At 45.9% G+C, this 19,079-nt stretch overlaps 1 protein-coding gene across 3 annotated transcripts in view; it reads left to right on the forward strand.

The window, feature by feature from the left end:
• Nucleotides 1-19,079, forward strand: part of ANKRD11 (ankyrin repeat domain 11) — a 1,275,279-nt gene that overhangs the window by 1,082,830 nt on the left and 173,370 nt on the right. For all 3 annotated transcript variants that reach the window (XM_085639477.1, XM_085639476.1, XM_085639475.1), the window contains one exon: nt 15,264-15,406. In XM_085639477.1, coding sequence (XP_085495603.1) covers nt 15,264-15,406 — 143 coding nt within the window. The remainder of the gene's footprint in view (nt 1-15,263; nt 15,407-19,079) is intronic.

The raw sequence follows: 19,079 nt of genomic DNA on the forward strand, positions 1-19,079 counted from the left end.
TTCGCTACCTACCTTTTTTCCTAATTCCTCTACTCCAGCTGAAAGATCCCTTCACTCTTGAGACCTGAAAAGGGTTTTGAATATCTGTTTGGACAGGTTTAAGATGATTAGGAAATCTGATCAACTGTTCATTAATTACGGTTCAATCAGAACAGGTTTTCCAGCCTCCACGCGTTCCATCGCCAGGTGGAAAGTGTCATGTATCAAACTGGCTTATCGGTTAGCACTAAAGCCACTTAAATCTAGACCCAAGGCTCTTTCCGCTAGAGGAAAAGCGGCTACAACGGCTTTCCTTAATGTATTGATTTCTGAGATCTGTAAAGCAGCCACTTGGAGAACTATACTTAGGTTTACAAGACACTATTGTCTCGGCTCCGATACCAGAGCGTACACTCAAGTGGGCCAGGCCTCCATGAGAAATTAGTTCTAACACTGAAAAAAGCTTTGATTGTTTGTTGCTCATTGTTTCTCATTTGCCCGCAGGCAGAGGATGGGCTTGCCATTTGATTCAGTGCTTATGACTATTGATGAGAATCCCCTGGAAGAGAAGGATAAGTTACTTACCTGTAATCCTAGTTCTCTTCCAGGGGTATTCTCATCAAAGTCATAAGCAACCCACCAACATCCCCAGGCAAATCAGACTTCTGTTAAGCTATATCTTTGTGTCCTGACCCTCGGTTCTCCACAAAGAACTGACCTGTCGCCCCTGAGGCATGATGGGAAGCTGGAGGTCATGGCTGCCTTAAAGGCACAGTGCCAGTGGAAAAACCTGGAAATGCCATATGCTTTGTCATGGTCAGTCCTGGGTCGGTATTCCACTGTAAAGTCCATACCTTGTAGGGAGATGGACCACCTCAGCAGTTTGGGGTTTTCACCTTTCATTTGCATCAGCCATCTAAGAGGTCTGATTAGTTTGAACAAGGAAGAGAACGAAACCAGTATGGTCTCAACTTCGTCAGGGATCAAACCACAGCAAATACTTCCCTCACAATGTCACTCCAACGCTGCTCTCTTGGGAGCAACCTCCTGCTAATGAAAGCAACAGGCTGGCCATGGCCATCATCATTGGTCTGGGATAGGACTGCTCCATGTCAAGAGTCATCTGTCTGCACCATAAACTGCTTAGAATAAGATGGAGCTTTCCGAATGGGTGCTGAGCACATTGCTTTCCTTTAGAGTGTCAAAAGCCTCTTGGCAGCTCACTGTCCAATTATTCTCCTGTAGTACCCAGCCAAGCCAAGGAATGCCCTGGCTTGAGTCTGGGTGGTTGGAGCTACCCAGTCTACAATTGTCTGGATTTTGGGTTGTAAGGGTTGTACTTGGCCTCCACCTACAAGGTGGCCCAAGTATACATCAGAGCCCTACCCTATCTAGCACTTGCTTGCTTTGATAGTGAGGCCTGCATTCTGCAAAGCATCAAGGACCTTTCCAAGGTGTATCAGGTGATCCTGCCAAGTGGGGCAATAGACATGCAGGGTCTCCAATTGTTTTTGGCGTCGATGCGGATTCTGCATACTGCTTCGAGGTATTTTATTCCTGGGTAAGAATTCCCACGGTGGATGCATATGACAATTTCATTCATGCTTATACCCAACTACCGCCTGCATCTAATACCCTTGCTGTTAAGGATTGCTTTAGGGTCCTGGTTTTTACTCTCCACCACTAAATTTCTCTCGGGATGGTAGGGGGAGGAGTACCGCAAGGCCACATCCATACTTTCCATGACTTCCTTGTAAGCCCATGAGCTAAACGCAGGGCCATGGTCGAAAGTACTTCCGGCACATTAGCATTTGATAATTGGGATGTAGTGTAAAACCAGCTCACACTGATCATGTGGCCCCATCAATGCTTAAGGAGCCCATACGAACAAATGAGAATGTGTGGGGAAGGGCGCCTTTAAACCAAATTTGGTGTTCCCAGGACGTAAGAGGAACCTCAATCACTGCATAAGGATTTTCTTGGCATATTGTTCAGTGCCCTCTGTACCCCATATAGGTGATTGACATGCTTATACGGTCTCTGCTGTTGCGGCGGCGTATCATCCTCGGCCAAACTCCTGAAACGGCTCCAACGCATCCAGAACGACTCTGCACGCCTGATCCTCGACATCCCTCGCCGCAGCCACATCACACCCCACCTGAGAAACCTGCAATGGCTCCCCGTCAACAAGAGTTTAACCTTCAAGCTACTCACCCACTCACACAAGGCACTCCACAACACCGGACCAGCATACCTCAACAGCCGCCAATTGGCATACTGCCCCTACACTGTCACATTCCACTCAACATCTCCCTCGTACTGAACACAAATCCCAGGCACGCTGTATAGCCTCCTTTACTGATTCAAATGCATTGTTGCTGCCCTCCCCACTCAAATTCAGGTTTCTTTCACGTAACCTTGTACAAAGGGGCCAAAATCTAACTTAAGTGAGGGATATGCTGTCTCCAAAAACCAAACAATCCAATTAACCTCAGAGCTTCCTTCCTTCCTATTTCGCAGAGCAGCAAATAATGTAATCTTTTGTCTCACTTGCGGCGCCACCTCTGTCCCTGATGCCGTTGGATACCCCAAAAATGCAAGTTTTGAGAGGGTCCCTGTACCTTTGTGGGATTTATCTCCCACCCTGTACTCTGCAAGTGTTCCACAATCCTGGCCAGTTGGATCTACACTTGTCTTATGTCTCTCACTTTGTCATCACATCATCAATGTAATTTGCAAAGCTGCACCCTTGAAATGCCCGTTACCTTATCTAAGTGCTCCGCTACCAGCCGGTGACAAATAATGGGACTATGTAAATACCCGAGGGAGTCTTTGAAATGTAAATTGCCTACCATTCCATAAGAAAGCAGATTGTTCTTGTTTCTCGGGTCTGTCTGTATAGTAAAAAAAGCATTGGCAGTGTCAATAGTCGCATACCACGTCCCAGTGTGTCTGTATTTTCTCAATGAAGGTAATCGTATCTGGAACAGCGGCAGTCGGAGGAGGAGTGTGCCTGTTCAGTTTGCGATAATCAAATGTCATGCACCAAGTATTATCACTTTTGCTTATGGGCCACACAGGGTTATTCCAGGCGGTAGTGATTGGAATCACCACCCCTGCCTCTATCAAGTCTTGTTTGGTCTCACTGATCTCCTCATGCCCTCCTGGAGTTCTGTACTGTTTCATGTGAATTATCTTAGTATCTTGGGGCACCTTCACTGGAGGAATCTTTAAATGACCCACTTTTGTGTTTGCAACTGAGATGTACCTTTTTGATGCAAACAGATAATATCCATCCTCTAAATACAGAGTCATGCCTTTTAGGATGGCAATTCCAATTATGTACTTGAGAATGGGCAATATCAATACAGTGTATTCTCTTTTTGGGAGGCTCCCAATTCTCAGATAGACTGTAGCTTGTACTGCTGGTGTATCCGTTCCACCAAACCTGTAATTGTAAAATTCTGACCTTTGAACATTTTTGAGTTTCCATGAATTAAAGAGGCTTCCGCTCCGATATCCACTAGGGCTTGCACATTTTGGATGTTCCCATTCTTGCAAGAAATCCCAACCCGAACGTGGGATCTGTTATCCTTGCGAGCCCACCCTTGCTTCGGAACTTGGCCTCTTCCCTAATTTAAATTTGCCCTGCACACTTTTGCCCATGTCGAATCCGGATAAACTCTCTGGTAATCTTAAGGAAACTCCTCATCTCTGCCCACCACTACTGCTCCTGTCTTCTTCTGCCCGGTCATAACTTAAACCTTTCCAGACGGACACTCTCTCGCTCCATCTCTGCTCTTTCCTCCTTTACCTCAGACTACACCTGTTTTTCTAATTCACCTGTTTATTATCATTCTTTTTCAGCTTTCTACTGCCTTCTTTTTTTATCCAGCCCTCACCTCAGATACACCTCACACATACTCTTGGTATCAATTTCTTCCCTTGACATCCCATCTTTCAACAATGCCATAAACATCTCTCTCCTGGATACGCTATCAGTATGAGTTTCAGACCGGGAGGACCTCGGTCTTGTTCCACTTCCCCAACTCACCTAATTCATGTGTGCTTCAAGCACCTGAGACAAGGGATTGCCTATTTAATTAATCAATGTCATTATAACTATTTCTATGCTGGGGGAACTAAACTAATTATCTTATTTTGCACTGATGTATTTAGCAATCCATCCATTCATTAACTCACGGGGAGCACCTATGAGGGTTTCAATATTCATTAAATCATTCAATTCAAATGGTTTTACATCCGCCACGGAGCTGGCACAATCGAGGTCAGGTACCCACATTCTTCTCCCAAACAGGATGTCATAGGGGGTACGTCCTCCAAAGGATTTTCTTGGCATATTGTTTAGTGCCCTCGGTACCCCATAAAGGTGATTGACCCTAATACCGTTGCTCTTAAGGATTGCTTTAGGGTCCTGGTTTTTACGCTCCACCACCAAATTTCTCTCGGTATGGTAGGGGGAGGAGTACCGCATGGCCAGGCCCATACTTTCCATGGCTTCCTTGTAAGCCCATGAGCTGAACGCAGGGCCACGGTCGGAATGTAACGTGCCAGTTGCGTATGTCCCGATGAAGACTCACAAGTCCTTTATAACAGTTTGAGCGTCAGCCGAGCACTGAGGCCAAACCCATAGAATTCTAGAGCATGAATCCACTGCCACCAAGATGTACTTGTAAGCCACCTCTGAATTTAAGGGGACGTAGTGATCCAAATACACATGCAAGAGGTCTGTCTGGAATGAGTAATGGTGTTTGTGGTGGCCTTGCTACGGTGGAACCCTTCATCTGCTGGCAGATGTCACACTTTAAGACATAAGCATTTGTTTAGACAAACTTGGCCACCAGAATCGCCGCTTCAGTAACGAAACCGTAGCAGTGACTCCTGCGTGTGCAGCTAGTATTAAACCTAATCTGCGATCCATGTTTGGTATAACTATCCCCCACTCCTGGAATTTAAGCATATGGTGTTTTGCACATCTAATTTATAGGAATATTTGAGTGGAAAGCCCTTCGGAACGGTAGACCCGTCCTTTGAGGCGTTGACAGCTATCAGTATGTCTCTGTCTATCCTCGTACTAGAGTGAGTGCAGCAACGGCAGCAGGTGTCACACTCGCTCTGGCAGCTTCATCAGCCAGTGTATTCCTTTCAACGTGTATGCCAACACGCTGATGACTCAAGGTGTGAATAACTTGAGCCCGTGGCAGTCATGCTTTCAGCTTTGCCACTTGCTACCATAATTTGTTTATTTGTGCGACCTTTGGAATCTCTAAACCCATTCTGGCCCCAGTAATGAAGATATTCATTATAAGACTGCACACAGTAAAACGAATTGCACACTATCAGCGTGGGGAATTCCCAATCTGTATACTGTAGTGCTAAGAGCAGGGCTTTCAGCTCTGCCAGCTGTGCGGTACAATCTCCTAGAGATTGTGTAGTTGTATTGCTGGGATGGAGCTTACCGTCCTGCATACGTCCTTTCACTATAGCACACTCAGCGCTATATTGTTTACTTCCAGAGGGCAGGCTGAGCTTAACCGTCCGTATAATTGATGTATTCATATTTTTCTAGAGGCAACATTTCATTCGGGAGAGGGTATTCTTGTTCATACTGCAGAAATGCTTGTTTTTTCAATGTAAGGTCGAATTTGTAATCTACATCTGTTGCCGTGACAATTAGCCCATTGTATCCATCGTGCATGCAGTGCTTTTGCATTTGGAATGCTCGCTTTGGTAACCACTTCTAAAGTCGGTACCGAGGTTGCAACGATTATGCGTTTCCCCTGTGCTAGTGCTCTTGCTCCCATTACAGCAGTCTGTACTGCTGTGAGTATTTTTTCTGTAGCCGCAAATCGCATTTCAGCATTTGTGTATGAATGTGATTTGTATGCAATTGGGACTCTCACCTTCATTTAAAGTGATGTAGGTATATCCTGATAAACCCAGGACTACCCGGATCACCAAGTTAGTAGTATTTACACGGGTGTGCAAGTGTTTTGATGCAATCATGTCAGACTGAACTGAACGTAGTAGATCTATGTTCCAGTGTCCACTGATGTGCTGTGAAATCAGGTCTGATTGTCGTAGACATTTTGTACTCATTCTGCCTAATCTAGAATGTATGTTGTGCCAAAGTTTAGCAATACTAATATGTATTGCACACCTTTGAGAGTCTTTGGAGGTTGGAGCAGAATGCACTTCTCTAAAACGTTGGCTGCCAAGTTCTTGCCTTCACTTGATAGCTCATATCCCAAAAATATGACATTCATATGGGCAAATTTTGATTTCTTTAAATTACATTTGTTGCCCAAGTTGACAAATCCCACAATTATGTTGTTCACCCTGCTCAAGTGTTTAAGAAATTAATTGTCCGTAAGATAGATATCCTCTACATAGGACACTGCCTCCTCGTCGCATGTTTGTAGTAGTTCTGACACACTTGCTAAGAATAGCCCTGGTCTGTTCTTCTACCCTTGGGGCAAACAACGGAAGTGACAATGAGTGCCGAGGGTGGAAAATGCTGTCAAATATCTGCTTTCTGGAGCTATCTGAATCCATTCAAGACATCCAATGTAGTTTTGGATTTCTCCTGCACAAGGTTATTCATTAATGCGGTACGATGTGCATTTTGAACTGCAAATGTTCACGTGCATGTGTTTAAATATCGGTAATCTAAAACTAGACGGTATGAATTGTCAGGTTTCATTACTGGAAAAAAAGATTATTCATCGGAGAGGTGCAAGTCTCAATTACACTTTGGTATTCGAGTTGGTCTAAGATTTCTTTGAACTGTCTTTTTGCATTGTTTTTTATAGGGTACTGTCTCTGTGGATTTGGGGTAGATTTTTTTTTTTAAACTTGTTTTTATTGTATTCATTAGCAGCAGCACAGTACAGTAATCAGACCCATAATTTTCCACAGTGTAGAGCAATGCAGTAGCCCCTGAATGCGGCAAGTTGGCAGAAAACAGTTCAACAGCGGTACATTTCTCCAACATCCACCATCCCGCTCCCCCACCCCCGGGCTCCCCCATCCTAGTCTGTGTCTGAGGCATCGTCTTCAGGGTCTGAGGGCGTGTCACAGATGTCACCCCTATAGGAGTTCCACGCTCCCCATACTTTACTCAATTTGCCAGGACAGCCCCGTCTAATAAAGGCCGACTTCTCTGCAAACATGGCCTCGTCCATGTCTGTGCCCCAAGCAGTGAGGCGCGGCAGTTCCCCTGTCCCCCATTTTTGAGCTATGTTGCGTTTAGCTATCATTAATCCTAATGTGGCCCAGCCCTGCGCCAGGCGCGAGAGGTCGTTAGGCTCCCAGACATTCAGCAGGCAGCGTCTGGGTTCTGGCACCAGCGTGACTCCCCCCCCCGACTGTGACAGCATGTTCATCACCCCCCGCCAGTACTCCTGAAGCACGGGGCATTCCCATATGGTATGGAAGAAGCCTCCCACCTCCCCGCAACCACGCAGGCAGAAAGGATGTGTTGCGCTGCCGATCTTGTGCAGTGTGTGCCTGGTGTAATAGGAGCGGTGGAAGATGCGAAGCTGCACCAGCCTGAGCCTCGATGGTATACCCGCCTCCCGTGGCGAGGCAAGCGCCTCTCGCCACTCCGGCTCGTCGAATTCCCCCAGATCACGGGACCATTTCTCGCGGAGAGGGCCCATTGGGTCCGGCAGGTTGTTAATCAGCTTACGGTATGTAAACGATGTGGCCCTTTTCGGCATATAATCCGTTAATAACCGGTCCTCCAAGGGCGATGCCTCTGGTACCGCCACACCCGGTGTTAGCCGTGCCAGCAAGGCGTGTTTAATTTGCGTGTAGCGGAACCATTCGGAGGGCGCCAGTTCATATTGCTGTTGGAGACGGTCGAATGTGATAACGTCATTCCCATGCCACATGTCGCCAATCGTAGAGATCCCTATAGCGTCCCACTTGTCAAATCCCCTGCTGTGCCGGAGCCTCCCAAGCTGCCTGGTGTCCCACAGCGGTGTGAGCTTGGTCAGCACCCCGCGCCACCCTAATCTGGTCTGTGCTGCATGCCATATGGCCACCGTTTGTCTGAGAGGGCCGATGAAAGCCGGAGTCAGCCCACCATCATACAGGGTTGCCAACACACCTCGCTCCCCCATTATGTCCCTATCTGCTCTGAATGCCGGGTCCGTATGCGGGACATGAAGCCACTGGTTTATTACTTTGAGCTGCGCTGCCCAATAATAGAGCTGAATGTCGGGAAGCGCTATCCCCCCCGTCGTACCAGCCGCGAGTCAATTTTGACTGCGCTATGCGCGGCGGTCTGCCACCCCACAGAAGGGTAGTCACCTGCGCTGCTATCGCGCGGAAGTAGTCTGGCGGGACGCGGTACGGTGTGTTTTCCAGCACGTAGACAAACCGGGGAAGGGCCATCATTTTAAAGAGGGCCGCCTTCCCCAGCAACGCGAGCGGTAGCGTACCCCAGTGGCGCACATCGCGCCGGAGGCGGTCTAATGGGGGGTGCAGATTTAGTTGTAAGAAGTCCGTGGGGTTGGCCGTGATGTGGATACCCAGATACTTAAACGACTCCGTCACCGTCTGCAACGGGCAGTCCACGGGGAGCCGGGGAGCGGGGCCGCGCAGCACATAGAGCACCGATTTCGACCAGTTGATAGTATAACCGGACGCTCTCCCGAAAATATCACAAATGTTGAGTAGGGCAAGGATGGAGCGTCTCGGGGAGGAGAGATAGAGTAGCACGTCATCTGCGTAGAGGGAGATACGGTCCTCCCAGTCATTTGTCCATTTAAGTCCCCGTATCTGGGGTTCCCAGCGGATCCAAGCCACCAAGGGATTTGGGGTAGATTTTAATGGGATTTCGTTGTGAGTAAACTCCACGTCCCACCCTACATGGTTGCGGTATAATGCCGGAGCTTGTGCTAGCGCCCACTCCCACGCGTATGAATGTTTTAAAGTTTCTGGGACAAGGTCGGAGAAAGCAGGTAAAATGACGCTTTCCCCCTTTTGGGCAATCCATCACAAACTCATGCGGCGAATCTTTTTCTGCTAGCAGTATGTCATATCCATGTGTTAAGTTCTTCCAAAAGAGACCTTTAGCCTTTCTTGAGATGTCCCCCTCTGTTTGTAGTATAATTTCATACAGTCTAAGTGGGACACTCACTCTGGTATCGGGTGTTTCCACTGTGATGTGTTCATGTGGAGAGGTGTGGCTCACTGGTTAGAGGAAGCACACCCTGAAGCAGAGGACGGCCCGGGACCAGGGTTCAATCCCCGACGCGGCAGGGTCGTGGACCAGGGCCAGCGGACTCTATAATTCTCGCTTCGGTGCCTACTCTAACCAGGGATCACACTCGGCGACTCTGGGCATTAGCTTGCCTCATCTCCACAACGGCCCCCCACATTCGCCGGGGATGCCTGGTTTCACCTTGGAGATACCCTGGAGGGACCATCTCACAGGGATAGCCAGGACGGGTTCCCCAGCGGTCTACAGCGCCAGGACGCCTCAGGGCAGCAGTGCGCTTTACAAGACACATACATTTACATTCAATACTACTGTCACCAAAAAATCCTTCAGGTTCTAGTGAGCTGTTACTTCTGCCACGCTGTCTAGCATAGTCGGAGCCCATTCCCCGTTCAGAAGCTGAGTCCTCAGTAACCTTGGCATGTCTAATTTTTAAGCCAGTTACTTTCTTCTTTTTGAAGTGAGGTTTTCCTTTAGGTTGTTCTTCCTGTTTGATAATGTAATCTGAATTTTGATGTGTTTCCCTTTTTGTTTTTGGTCTATCTTCTTGCTTTTGTTGTGATCGACCGTCCCTCTCCAAGCTTTTTGACGAACTCTGAAAGGAACTAAAGGAACGTGTATCAGTGTCCTGATAACTGTCAAGTTTCCTAATGTTATCACGATTCCTAAGGTTATACCTCTTTTCAGAGGACTCCCGTTGGGGAGATCCACCCATTGATCGTGAATTATTTTTTGAATTGTTATTTTTAGAATTTTTGTTTTCCCATTATTTTTAGAAGCGGATTCTTGCCTCAAGTTGTCCTTGTCAGGACTACCAGCCATTTTTGGCTTCCCTGCTTTTGTTCCCAAATTATCTCTACCTAATGCAGCATAGGTTTCTTCAATAATTTTTGGTAATTCTCGCTCCTCATTTCTAGGTGCTATTTACCTTAGGCGGCTGTGTATGGCCACTGCTGCCTCCCCCTTTATGTTGCTCAGCATGATTTCAGAGACTTGGGCAAAATTACCCATCATTTTCATTCACAAGTCCAGGGCAGGTCCTGCACCGTACTCATTCTGTATTTGTTTAAATACTTCTGGAACGACTGCTATGGAAGGGGTAATGTGTGTCCTAATTTATACGGCAGCAAAGATTGTTCCCCAAGTGGTACAATACTCAATTGAGGTAACATCCCCATTGGCAACCAAATTGTTTGCATTCCGTGTTTTTCTTGCTGACCCGCATGGGGAAATACTGCTTCCAACTGTTCAATTTTTTGTTTTTTCCAGAACGGAATTTGCTCCCGTTTGAAACGTATTGTCCCTATTATGGACTTCAGTGTTTGTGGGTTAATTGTAGGTGTGGTCTGATATGGACCAGCTGGAGCATTTCTCGCAGGTTGGACTGTTAATGTTTGCATGACGAACTGGACAATGTGTCTGTATAGCCTGACTATGTGTTTTGTATATTGTACGGACCTCACCCACTGGTAGTGTATCTATCTTTGGGTGTGGAGTGTATGTCGCTAAGACAGGCCAGGTCGCTCCTTCTCTGCTGAGCGGACCGAGTCTCACGACAGATGTTGTGTGTGGGAGGGCGCCTTTCAACCAGTTTGTGTTGCTGGTAAGTTAAAGGGACATCAATGTCTTCGTATGGAATGTATTCTTCTGGTGGTTCAACTACAATATATGTGTGGAACAAATTAGTCTGTGGATCTGCAGGTGGTAACTGCAACCAAGAATAGAATACTTCTGATCCGAACACCTTGTGTGCCTCAATCACGAATGTAACACAGCCAACTGTTGCTGGTACACCATGTTCAAACAATTTCATAGTTACTGCAAATCAGCAGTTCTCTGTGATGTTAAGAGTGTTTGCAAATTCTTCTTCCCCATTCCCTGAACCACTGCTCGTGGACTCAGTCATTCTCAAATGGAGAAGAATAAATGGTTTTAGGAGTTTAGGGCTTTACACAATGTGGGGAACCTTTTATCCTTACAAGCTTGCTAAACCTTCAACCAATACACACAGTATATCTGCTCAGCTGATGTGGATCTCCCTTCGCACTTCAGACGTGTCTGAAAAGTCGGAGTAGGGCTTTCTGAGAAAGCACTACTGAACTACTCAGATTTTTACTGTTCTAAGAACCAAACTAACGTTGGGCGCCATGTCGTGTAGTTCCTCAATCGATCAATCAGGGTAATTGTAAGTTCGCTACTCTCCTGTGAGGGTCTCAAGGCTTTGAGTGAAGGGGGTCCGCGGATCTGTTTAGCTGAAGAGCCAGGTCTTGAGGGTCTTCCTGAAGATGTTCAGGGAGGGTGCGAGTCGGATGCCTGCAGTTGGCTCGTTACAGGTCTTGGCTGCGATGTGAGAGAAGGATCTTCCTCCTGCTCTGGCTCTGTGGATATGCAGGGTTTCGGATAGTGCAAGCTTGGAAGATCAGAGGTTTCTTTTGGGTACGTGGAAGTTGATTCTGTCGTTGAGGCATTTGGGTCCGTTGTTGTGTAGGGATTTGTAGGCGTGAGTGATGATCTTTAAGGTGACTCTTTTCTCCACGGGGAGCCAGTGGAGTCTTCTTAGGTGTTGGCTGATGTGTTCGTACCGGGGTTAACCAAGGACAAGTCTAGTGCCGGTGTTCTGTATTGCCTGTAGATTGCGGAGTAGGACTTGTTGATGCTGGCGTATAGTGCGTTTCTATAGTCCAGTCTGCTGGTGATGAGTGCGTGGGTGACTGTCTTCCTTGACTCAAGGGGGATCCATTCGTAGGTCTTGTGGAGGGTGTTGAAGCAGCTGGAGGGGACGGCGTTGACCTGTCGGTTCATGGTGAGTGATGAGTGGAGTACGATGCCGAGGGTTTTGTCGTGGTCTGAGGGGGTAGGTGGGCTTCCGAGGACGGTCAGCCACCAGGTGTTGTCCCATGCTGAAGGGTTAGTTCCAAGGACGAGGACTTCTGTCTTCTCTGCATTGAGCTTCAGGCAGCTGTTGGTCATCCAGACTGCGACGTCTTAAATTCCTTTCTGGAAGTGGAGTTTGACAGTGGTGGGGTCTTTGGTGAGGGAGAGGATGAGCTGGGTGTCCGTGTAGGATGCGATGTTGAGGCTGTGTTGTCAGACGATGGCTGCGAGGGGGGCCATATAGATGTTGAAAAGGGTCGGTCTCAGTGATGACCCCTGTGGGACTCCGGAGGTTGATTTTTGTGGGATTGGAGTGGAATCCCCCAGGACCTGCACATTTTGGATGACAACTGAGGGCTTTGTGTCCCAACTGCTTCCGGACACCCCCACAGGGTATGTTAGCCGTTAGACCAGCTAGCTCTACAGTGCCACTACCACCCCCCCTGTATCTTACAGTGGTGTAGGTAGTTTCTGGCACAACCCTGATTCCTCTGTTTTCTCTCAGAAAGCTACACAGGATGGCGATTAGGACTTTTCAATAAGTATTTATTGGTCCAGCGACAGTCTTGTGTAAAACGTGTGCTGCGACAATCGGGAGACACAACCATACAAAAGAGATTGCTAGTACCAATATAGTAAATAGTAGATACATTTCTGCCATAGTTTTAATAAGATTAACATAAGCAGTTCAGATAAAAACAGTAGCACTTCCATATTCCTAAAATGCGCCCCCTAAGTAATTTGCCTAAATGTTCCTAGCCTAGATCTGTATGTGTAGCATGTATATGCGTGTAGCTATGTGTATCTGTTGCCAAGAAATCCCTAGGGAAGAACCAGCCCCCACACCTGATGGTTGGGAATGAAGGACCCCCGTCCCTGCTTCGAGGATGACACCCTGCAAGGGATATCAGATCCCCCGCGTTTCGAAGATTCAGCATGGAGGACCCCGTGTCAGCTTGGAAGGAATTCTCTTCTAATTTGCAGGGGGGGAATAAGGCTGAAAATGGTCATAAATGTTTTGAAAACCGCCATAAATGTTTAGAAAACCAGCTATAAATGTTTTGAAAACCAGCCATAAATGTTTTGAAAACAATCGTGAATGTTTTTCTAAACAAATGCAATCATGCACAGCTGGCTGTTGGCCAAGGATGAAAAAAGTGGTGACCCTTATACAGAATAATTATACTGTGCCTGAGAACATGTTTGTGTACGTCTGGTACAGGGATGATGATGGCGTACTGAGAGCCTGGTGTCAAAGAGACATGAGCAAGCTACTAAGTAAAAGGTCACCTGTTTCGGAATAGTTATTGTCGTCTGGATGGGACAATGTATGAAAAAAGGGGTATACGTGACAGGGCTAGCCTAAAGGACAGGACAGTTCCCATATATCAAATGGAAATAATATACATGTAAAATAAATGCATGTAGTGAATATATATGTATATATATCTATATGAATAAGTAATTAGAACTAGGAATACGTCACTGACTGTCCGTTTGGCATCATCCTCGCCTTCACGACTTGGAAACCGTTGACCGTCTAAGGGAGACCTCAATGGACACAAAAAAGAATGCCCTGGCCAGCGCGTCCGCTCCGCAGCAGAGTTCCTGTCAAAGCGCCAAGAAGTCTTTGTCTTTTATACTTTTTACTAACACGGAGACACACTGTAGGTGCTAGCTACATACTCTGTGTCAAGGTCACTCAACGGAGTTAACCAGGCTCCGATGAGAGGTTCAGGCAGAATTCTTCATATTCTCATCCTTGGACACTGTATGCATCCCATACTGTATATTCTAGCAGCTTATTACTTTCGCTCGGGAAAGCGAGAAACATAAACAACCTGTGCATGCAAGTAATCTGACCTGTCTGCGTTCGCAGCTGAAAGGAATTCTTGGACACAAGATAAAACTGTCCTCACGAAATGTAGTTAAAACAAAATGGAGTCAGTGGTAAATACACGATCTCACAATGTATAACTGCCTGCAGCATTACAGCAAATGAGCAACATGCAGTTCTGACATACTGGTTGCGTCTTCCATGCATATAATTTAGGTGCGCCTGTCATCAGTTGTGCATCACATGAAGAACCCAGGTCACAGCAATGTTTTCATGCAAAATGTTTTCTATGGCTTCTGGGAAGCCTGTTACATTAATCCTGCTGTTCTGTGTCCTAGCTGACACCAATGTGCTAACTAGACTTGATAGCTCCTGTCTGATCTTGTCCCTTTTAAGCAAATGCACTTAACAGACCTCAAGAAAATGTGCTTCCTTAGTGGCCATTACCCCAGTGATAAACGTTGCTCAGATCTGCACTTTTTCAATTGTAAAGCCTTATTTCAAGTTATATGCGGCGAAAGTGAAACTGCAGATTCTTCGAGAGTTCGCACAAAGGTGATGTCCGATAGCCATCAAAATAAAGCAAAACCCTTGCCCATCTTAAAACAAGTGATAGCAACATCTGACATTTGTTATTTTGATACTGTATTAAAATTGGCATGACAATCTCTAAACCGTCCAGTGCTTGAAAATGTCACTCGAACGTTGGTTTTCCGGCATTGGTATAATTTGTGGATTGCCATGTGATTCAGCCATTTCCCATCTGTTGAGGTTTGACTTTGAGTTATATATGCTCAGAATGTGACTAAATGCTGCTCGAGGGTAGATTCACTGGGTGTCTGTGCAAAAGAACGCTCAAATGAATGTAGAAAATACAGTCAATGTGGTACCCTGTTTAGAGTCTTGCCATGTTATTCATGTCTTTCTTCGAAGATTCTAGCTTGGCTGTGGAGGTGAGGGTGGTATTAAAGTAGCATGTGAAACTTAATCAGCAGATTGTGTACATTGTGTTTTGCACTTAATGTAAATATTGTTAGCCACCATCGTACTCTGACAGTGGTGAACTTCTAGATGAGTGCAGTTTAGATACACTCAGCATTTGAGAATACACTGGTATGTTGGTACTTCTTTATGGACAAGTAAAAAACAAAAATCAAAACATACACGTAGTGGGTATTTCCCTTATAAATGTTTTACGTTTATTGTCTCTTGTATTTCGAATATGTATGGTTGTAAAGGCTGATCATAATATGAATATGATCAGACAATGTAACCTTGCATGAAGTAATTTCTAATGTGATTTTTTTTGTTTTTTCAAATTAGGGTGGACTGCTTTGCATGAAGCTTGTAACAGAGGTTACTACGATGTTGCAAAGCAGTTGCTGGCTGCAGGCGCTGAAGTGAACACAAAGGGGTTGGATGATGATACTCCCCTGCATGATGCTTCTAGCAATGGACACTTCAAGGTCGGTAGTGCCTTAACCATCTATCTTTACCACTGTACACATTTAACCCCTTTGCTGCTAGCTAGCCCCCCTCCCCCCGTGCTAAGCCTTTTTGTTGGCTATTTGGGGTAGTTCGTGCTTAGGCCTCTGTATCTCTTTGACCACAAAGTATCCACACCAAATTTGCGCCTTTTTTTTTTTCCAACATCTTGGGAATTCAAAAGGTACCCAAGATTTGTGGATTCCCGTGGAGGGGACACAGAAATTAGCCAAAATACAGCTAAACCTTTTTTTTTTTTTTTAATGGGAAAAAAGGGCTCCAGATGAAAGCGTCTGGTTTTTTTCCCCTGCATATGGTATCAATAAAGGGATTGTGGTGCTGAAATCACCATCTTCCCAGCTTCCCGGGACAAGCAGACTTTTGTCAGAAAACCAAAAATTTTTACACAGTTTTTGCAATTTTCTGGGACAGAGACTATTTTTGCTATTGTTTTTGCTTTCAGCCTCCTTCCAGTTAATGGTAGAAATGGGTATGAAAGCAATAATGGATCCTGGAGAGCTATACATTTTTAAAAAAAGTAAACAAAATTGTGAATTCAGCAAGGGGTCATTTGTGTAGATCCTTCAAGGTTTCTTCATAGAAACTAACAGTTAAATATAGGAAAAATTGAAAATTAGTTGAAAAAAACAGCCATTTGTGTCAACGTTTTCACCTGTAACTTATTCTAATTATGACAGCTGTATGAAAGCAATATACCATTAAATTTGCTAGACCTTTCTGGTTGTGGGGATATATAGGACTTGTAGGTTCACCAAGAACCTGACGACCCAGAGGCAATAACTGAGCAGCGTCTTGCAATGGTTTTTATTATGTACCGGGTATATAGCAATTATTTTGGGAAAATGTATACATGGAAAAATTATGAAAGACACCTATGTATTTCTGAAATGGGAACAAAATATAGAGTTTAGAAACAGTAGTAATTTGCACTTTCCCAAAATCGGGAGTACCCATACTAGCAAGAGAATTATAGGTCATTTTTCAAAATGACTTCTTTTTTACACTTTGTCTTTCATTTGGAAGGCAGAAATGCATCGAAAGTCAATAGGTAATAACAGTTGCTCTACAATTCTGAGGTCACCTACGTCTCCCGATAAAAATGGTACCTCACTTGTGTGGGTAGGCCTAGTGCCCGCAACAGGGAATGGCCCAAAACGCAACGTGGACACACCACAGTGAACACTGACCCTTTTTTTGCAAAGTGCCTAGCTGTTGTTTTTTAACCCTAGCTCTGCCGGCACCGAGGGAAACCTAGCAAACCTATGTAAAGCATGTGCCGGCTTTACTTCTCTGTATGTTTTTGCTTCTCCTGAAGCATGGCCCAAGAGCTTTTTAGGTCTCGCCTGGCGAAAGTAGCGCATGCGCTACTCTCGTCAGAGTGACCTTTTGGAATCGATTCTCCGCCGTGGGCTCATGCATGCGTCTGCATGGACAAAGATGGCTGCTCTCGCCATCTGTCCAATGCAGACAGCATGCGCGTGTCCGTGAAACAGTGGACAGTCCCACGCCATTTTGTTGTAGCTCGGGTCTACCCGTCGCACACGCGTGCGAGCGCCTCTAAACACGGCGTGCTTTCACTTTAAACTGAAGTGAAAGCACGCCGCCATGTGCACACTTGCACTTTAAACACGGCATGCTTTCACTTTAAATGCAGTTTAAAGTGAAAGCACGCCACCATTCGCGCGCCTGCTGCACCCCTGTGTAAACTGAAAGTCACGTGAAAATACTGAGAGGCAGCACCGGTCCAAATTTCATTTTTCAGAGTTTTTACGTTTTGACGGGTAAGAGCTACATTAAAAAAAAGTCAATAGCATGTCTGGAAAAGGGTTCTCAGTAAAGGACCGTGGTAGCTTTGCCAAGGATCAGGTCATAGTGTGTGGAGGACTGATGATTATTGGGCATTACTGTTGTTTTCAAAACTAACCTTACCTGGTCGTAGAGTTTGTATATAAAGACAAGATTATTTTATCTCACAGCTGTTTCCATGTATTTAATACTGCAATGTCGCCTTTAAAGTGGTAGCATACAAGATTGATGAAAAAGATCTCTCCAGTTGGTGCAGTCCGGTCGCTCTACAGAGGAGGTGGGGCGGCCAGCAGCCTGAGTCTGAGTTTCTCTTCACTTACCACTATGAATTAGGGGGCGCTTAGAAGCAGGTAAAACTGCCAGCACGTGACAGACCACTGCATTGGGCTGGTACTATACTAAGATCATTCTAGCCAGCTGCCTAGGGAGCCTTTTTCAAGGGTGGCAGATTGTATCTAAAACCATCACATGCACCCGTTTGTTAAAGGATGGGTGTTTGAAATGTCACTTCACCGATGGCGCTAAAATTCCTGAGCCTCATTTACTCCTCTTAAGCGCTCTGAGCAGACTTTGACCCAAACAACTTTGCTCCTCGCGTCAGCAAGCTGATGTGGGGTGCTGGCACACGGGACGGTGAAGCCCCCCACTCTCTTCCTAGCGCTTGGACGACTATCAGATGGGCATTGTGCATCTTGCATGGACTCTGAATGTCAAGCCAGGGTCGTCCTGGCTGCTTTAGAACACCACTGGACAGACGTGGCACTGTGGGAGCTCTTTTCTTTTACAGCTGCTGCCCTGGGGCAGTGACAGATGTCACTCGGAGACAGGCGTGGTTTCATCTTCAGAGTCTGTCTCTCTACTACTCTCTCTACTTCACACTCTACTACTCTCTACTATTCACTCTACTACTCTCTACTACTCACTCTACTGCTCACTCTACTACTCTCTACTACAATCTACTACTCACTCTACTACCTACTACTCTGTCTACTACTCTACTACTCATTCTCTACTACTCATTCTCTACTACTCACTCTACTATACTCCTACTCTCCACTCTCTACTACTCACTCTCTACTACTCTCCTACTCTATACTACTCACTCTCTACTACTCGCTCGCTACTAACTACTACTCTCTACTACTCACTCTGCTATCTACTACTCACTCGCTACTACTCACTCGCTACTACTCACTCACTACTCCTCACTCGCTACTACTCACTCGCTACTAACTCTACTACTCACTCTACTACTCACTCTACTACTCACACTATACTATCTACTACTCACTCTCTATCTACTACTCTCTCTACTACTCTCTCTACTACTCACTCTCTACTACTCACTCTCTACTACTCACTCTCTACTACTCACTCTACTACTAACTCGCTACTACTAACTCGCTACTAACTACTACTCTCTACTACTCACTCCATCTACTACTCTCTACTGCTCACTCTACTGCTCCCTCTACTGCTCACTCTCTACTACCCACTCTCTACTACCCACTCTCTACTACCCACTCTACTAATCTCTACTACTCACTACCACTCTATCTACTACTCTCTACTACTCTCTACTACTCTCTACTACACTCTCTACTACACTCTCTACTACACTCTCTACTACTCACTCTCTACTACTCACTCTCTACTACTACTCACTCTCTACTACTACTCACTCTCTACTACCCACTCTCTAGTCCTCTCTACTGCTCACTCTCTACTGCTCACTCTCTACTGCTCACTCTCTACTGCTCACTCTCTACTGCTCACTCTCTACTGCTCACTCTCTACTGCTCACTCTCTACTGCTCACTCTCTACTG

This window comes from Triturus cristatus, chromosome 12 (assembly GCF_964204655.1).
Source record: "Triturus cristatus chromosome 12, aTriCri1.1, whole genome shotgun sequence".
NCBI classification, from domain to species: domain Eukaryota; kingdom Metazoa; phylum Chordata; class Amphibia; order Caudata; family Salamandridae; genus Triturus; species Triturus cristatus.